The sequence below is a fragment of the Xenopus laevis genome, chromosome 9_10L (assembly GCF_017654675.1).
Source record: "Xenopus laevis strain J_2021 chromosome 9_10L, Xenopus_laevis_v10.1, whole genome shotgun sequence".
Taxonomy (NCBI): domain Eukaryota; kingdom Metazoa; phylum Chordata; class Amphibia; order Anura; family Pipidae; genus Xenopus; species Xenopus laevis.
In genome coordinates, this window is record NC_054387.1 from 40,694,975 (window position 1) to 40,700,974 (window position 6,000).

Consider the following 6,000-nt stretch of genomic DNA (forward strand, 5'->3'; position numbering starts at 1 on the left):
TATTATCACAGCATTTGGCGGTGGTCCTGGGAGAAAACAGAGTTAAAGGAGGAACTCTTATGAGTTACGGAAAAAAGGGGAATACTGGATAACTGGTCAGCTCGGGCATGGGGTCCCTTGGTGGCAATAGTTCAATAGTTCCTCCTTTAACTCTGTTTTCTCCCAGGACCACTGCCAAATGCTGTGATAATAAACTACAGCCTTGGACGGTAGCACCTGGGTCACTCATGTGGAGTAGTGGAGTGCTGAACTATTTGGAATATATATATATATATATATATATATATATATATATATATATATATATATATATATATATATATATATATATATATATATATCTCAAACAGAATGAATGCACAACCATTAGTACAGAAACCTGGGTGCTAGTCTGAGAAGTATGTAGACAAGATGCAGGGATTGACAGCACTCCAAGGAAATACATCAAGTCAATAATTCAAATGAAAGTGGAGATTTATTGGTGATCCAACGTTTCGGCTCCGCACAGAAGCCTTCGTCAGGGAAAGAAAAAAAAGAAAAAAAAAAAAATATATATATATATATATATATATATAATATATATATATATATATATATATATATATATATATATATATATATATATATATATATAATCAAACAGAATGGAATGCACAACCATTAGTACAGAAACCTGGGTGCTAGTCTGAGAAGTATGTAGACAAGATGCAGGGATTGACAGCACTCCAAGGAAATACATCAAGTCAATAATTCAAATGAAAGTGGAGATTTATTGGTGATCCAACGTTTCGGCTCCGCACAGAAGCCTTCGTCAGGGAAAGAAAAAAAAAATATATATATATATATATCTCTCAATAGTTTCCAAACCAGCACTCCCTTTTGGTGAAAACATACAATCTTTTATTGTAGTACAAAGCACCCCTACTTACTTGAGGGATACTCCACATCTGTTAGAAAGTTTAAGATCTTTAAAAATTCCGAAGGAACAAAAATGCTTGTTGGCCAGTTTGGACGTAGTCGGTCTGTATACATGTATCCCAGATGATGTTGGGGTTGAGGCAGTCAAACGCTCACTGGAAGCGTTTGATTCGTATGGAGGACCCCCGATTGCATTTATATTGGAACTTCTAACACTGTCTTTAACAATGAATTATTTTCGTTTTGAAAAAAATTATTTTCTACAGGTTGCAGGGACGGCGATGGGGGCAGCCATGGCACCTTCATACGCTAACCTGTTTATGCACCAGTTTGAACAGACCGCAATTATGCCTCAGTATGGCAGTAAGATACTCTTCTTCCGTCGCTACATCGACAATATCATTATCGTTTGGTGTGGGACGGAGGAAGAGTTCCACTTGATGGTCAGTGATTTGAATACACTTGAGAGCCCTGTTAAATTTAATTATGAAATTCACACTGAATGCATACATTTTTTGGATGTGGAACTTTTGAAGAAAGATGAACATATTGATTTCACTTTGTACCGTAAAAAGACGGACAAAAATGTTCTTCTTCACTATAATAGTTGCCATCCGAAGTCTAGGATTAAATCACTACCCATTTCACAGTTCTGTAGAGTTTTAAGGAACAACTCAAATGAATCAGTGGCAGAGAATCAGCTACTTGAGATGTGGGATAGATTTAAGGAACGAGGCTATCCGGACTATGTGCTTGAAAGGGCATTAGAGTCAGCTAGACATCGGGTGACAGTTCCCTATTGTGACATTAAAAAGTCCCATTTTGTCTATAGCACTAAATTTACCTCAGGGTCCAATTTGACGAATAGGACTATTAGAAACCACTGGGCTATTATCCAGGCTGATGATTCTCTTAGTAAGGTGGTTCCAAAGAACCTTATGAACTGTTATCAGAGAGGCACAAACCTGAGACCTTCTTGTCAAAAGTGATCCAGTAAAATGTTATCAAACACGCCAAGATACATGGTTGAGTAACAACAAACCAGGTTGTTTTAAGTGCCCCTGCTGTACTTCATGTAGATTTATGACACCAGGCAGCAGCTTCCTACATCCGCAAACAGGTAAACGATTTGCAATAAGACATCACATTACATGTACCACAACCCATGTAATCTATATGATTACGTGCCCGTGTGGGTTATCATATGTGGGCAAAACCGATCAAACCTTACGCCTGCGAATGGACGGACATCGTTCTGCAATAAGTACAGCATTTCGTGATGGCCATACTAATAAACCGGTGGCTAATCATTTTCTTGAGGTTGGTCATAGGTTACCTACTTTTAGATATATTGCGATTGATCATATCCCCCCTCCTAGCAGAGGGGGCGATAGATCTAAAATGCTGCTACAACGTGAAGTATTTTGGATCAAGAAATTGAACACTTTAGCACCAGCAGGGCTTAATGAGTATTGCTCTCTTAGGGGTTACACTGTTACACTCTTTTGTTACAGGTGCAATATATTCTGTGTGAGAGTAAAAATTCTGCGATTTAGCTATTATGTATATAATGACAATTTTGTATTGATCTTGTTTCTTTCTTTTTATGTGGTTCAGGTGGTGACAGGTTTAACCCCTGAGAGGGGGCAGAACTACACATCACATGTCCCAAGGGGCGATACGGGGTTGGGTGAGTGCTAATTGGTTTACTTATTTATGGACAATATGTTTTATGGCGTGTTAATGGTCTTGATAAAGGTCTCAGGAACAGACCGAAACGTTGACCTATTTTTTAACTTATATTTAATAAAATGAACTTTTTAAACTAAACAAAAGTTCCCAGTGTGCACCTCACTTTTTTTGGATTTTATATATATATATATATATATATATATATATATATATAGATAGATAGATATATAGTGAATAAAGTACCCCCTCTTGTAAAATATAAGGATATTATAAGTTACCGAGGAGTTTCATGACCATATAAAAACACGAGGCCGAAGGCCGAGTGTTTTATACAGGTCATGGAACTCAGAGGTAACTTCTAATATCCTCATATTTTGCAACTGGGGGTACTTTATTTATTATAATACACAAATTTTCATGAGTCATGTGACAGAAATTACATCAGAACTCACCGTTTATAACTGATGACATCAGAACTCACCGTTTATAAGGATATAATTTACAGGATATTCATGGCTTTTGTGTATTATATAGATATAGCCCACTAGCCTGTACTTTCCCATTACCTCTTCCTAAACTGTACTTCCTGCCTTTCTTTCCCCCCTTTACCTTGCAGGCATGCCCTCTTTCGGCCCATACCGGCTCCATCGTATCTATTTCATGTACACTACCCCCAGAACTCATATGAAAATGACAACATGGCAGTTTCATGTATAATACCCCAGAAGTGCATAGCAAAATGATAAAGTGGAAATTCCATGTAAAATACCCCCAGATTCCCATTGTGATGCACATTTGACTGAGTAAAATATTTTTACAGAAATTTACTGGGGAAGCAGCAGGTCAATAAGAAGCTAGCGTTCCTTGCTGCTGTCAGCTCCATTCCTTTTCTCTGCCGTAGCTGCGTGTTCTGTAAAGGAGGGGGATCGGACTTTCCAAAAACCCAAAAGTAAAATAAGCATCTGTTTAAGCCTTACAGGAGAACATACCAAATTCCCTCCACAGGCCTCACATTCCCCTCTAGAACTGCACCATCGGGAACTCCCCAAACAGTTATAACTTCATCTGGCTAGAGAATGCGGAGTCAATACACTTTGGTTTGGTGCAAACTTTAAACACTTCCTTGACGACGCTACCTTTGGTCACGTGACTCAACGTGAGAGATAACCAAAAATGGAGAAAAAAGAACATGCGCTCATCCAATTCGATGCGGTGTACCCAAAATATCTCCAATATTTTATTGGTGCAGAGTACAAAGATCAAACGTTTCAGAGGCCTGTACTTCACTGACAACCCCTCTTTGAAATAATATGCCAGTGTTCTAGAATTATATGAACATTCTAAATCTGAATTCCAGCACAGAATGAACCTGTCCTGGTAACCTGCAACCTTCAGATTACTCTGTAGTCTATATACTGTATACTCTATATCAATGTTGCAACCATTTACACTGAGTTGTGGATGTTCCTTCGCTGTTGTTTTTTAGTTATTAAAATGCCAATAAAAAATGATTGAAAAATGATGTTCCTCTAGGCAAGAAATGTCAACTTGAGAGCAGTCAATGATGATTCAGAAGAATGTCCACAGATCTGCACTACTGTCATTCATCGCACGTGGGGCTCGTGTAACATTGTTGAAAATGCTACCACTGGCTAAACTATAGGGAGTGTAGAGATTTATAAGCATGGTTCTACTGTACCTTGTATATAGTCTTATTCACCTGACACACCAAACTCTCATTGGACAGAAATTAATATTTTATGCAGGTTAAGCCTAAACCCTAGTCTGCTGCAGTCACATTTCTGATTGCTGTGCCAGGCTGTGCTTTGGATTATCACTTGATACCTTTAATATGGTTAGCAGGTAAGTAGTTAGCTTTTACCAACTTGATGCATTAAAGGAGAAATAAAGTTAAAATCACATCAAATATTAGGCACCCCCTGCACGGTCAGACTGGGCTGGCCTGACACCTGGAAAAGATCGGGCTGGCCCAGACTTGCTGCCCCAAAAAGACCTGTGGCATTTGCACATGTGTGCGGTGCTTCTTTCACATATGTGCATGTTGGGGATGGGAATTGGAGGTCAGGAGGGGGCCCCAGGTACTGCCAGCAGGGCCCTTCCTTTTGCAGCCCCGGTGGGCCTCCAAGTTTCCAGTCCCACTCTGACCCCTACTGCTTCTAAAAGCTTACCTGATATCCCGGCCACGTCACAAAGGTTATGCATAAAGTTACATCAAAACTTTTGCAATTAGTATAACTTTCCCATTTGCCTAGAAACTTAAGTAAATTGTGTATGAAGCAAAAGACAATGCATAGACACTTAACAGGTGCAGGCACTGAACTCTGGAATATTTACGGTAAATTCCAGTGCCCCCAATGACCCTGGCTGACTTATTTGCACATTATTTCAACTGTTTATATGAACCCCCAATGTAACAACTGAATTAGCAAATCAATTAGTTTACTATTTAAATGAACTAATACTGACCAGTTAGATGGCATCAAAGACAGATTATTATAACAGCACATAACTTCCATAAGAAGCAATGACCAAACATGGGCAGGAAGGAGTGTAGGGTTGAATTAAGGGCAATTTCCACAAACCCCTAATGAACTGACTGACTAAGTAGCTCATTACTTAAACGGTTTACTTATTCCAGAGTAACACCAGCTTTATATATTGGAATCTATTTACTCCTACATGATCTTTTCAGCAGGATAATGACTGGATATTGGGCTCCTCAGCAACATCTTTGGGCCTCAACATTTGCAATTTAGGTAACGCATGGAAAAACTTTTATTTGTATAGATATGTAACATATGTAGGTTTTGGCCCATCTGTTGCTGTGTCAGACTGGGAAAAAGTAGGGAGGGATAAGTAAATCCTGCTTCACCTCTTCCTCTCTTGTTTCCTCAGGACTTCCACCTAGAGCCAAAGGGAAGGAAAATGCTGCACTTCATAGGCCACTCCTGCAAATACTCATCCTACAGGTTCCAGGGACACTTACCTCTCTACTTACAGACATCCACATACCTGCTTCTCCCTCCACTGAATAGAGATATTGGTAGCAGCTGCCTCCTTTCCTTATGCAAAATAGGCAGTTTATTTACTAACTGGGTCACATGTATTGGTACCGCACCGGCAGAGGCGCTTCACCAATGAGGCAACTTGAGACTGTGGCCTCAGGCGGCAGCACCCCACTAGGTACCAGGGGAGGCAAAAATGCTGCTCCTGGTACTTTAAGAGCCAAATTTTCAAACCGGAAATTCGGCTCTTCTAGCGCAGAGAGCACAGTTAGGCTCTCTCCGCTAGTGCACTGGCCCTCTCTGCTGCCCTGAAAGGTTAGCGCACGGGGGAGGGGGGCCGGCAGCAACTGCTGCTGCCTCAGGC

The 6,000-nt window shown here is 40.0% G+C and overlaps 1 protein-coding gene across 1 annotated transcript in view; it reads left to right on the plus strand.

The window, feature by feature from the left end:
• LOC121397955 overlaps positions 1-5,666 on the plus strand; it is a 31,741-nt gene extending 26,075 nt beyond the window's left edge. The window contains exon 2 of the mRNA XM_041576272.1: positions 5,527-5,666. Within this exon, the coding sequence (XP_041432206.1) occupies positions 5,527-5,666 (140 nt within the window). The remainder of the gene's footprint in view (positions 1-5,526) is intronic.
• The last annotated feature ends 334 nt before the right edge of the window (positions 5,667-6,000 follow it).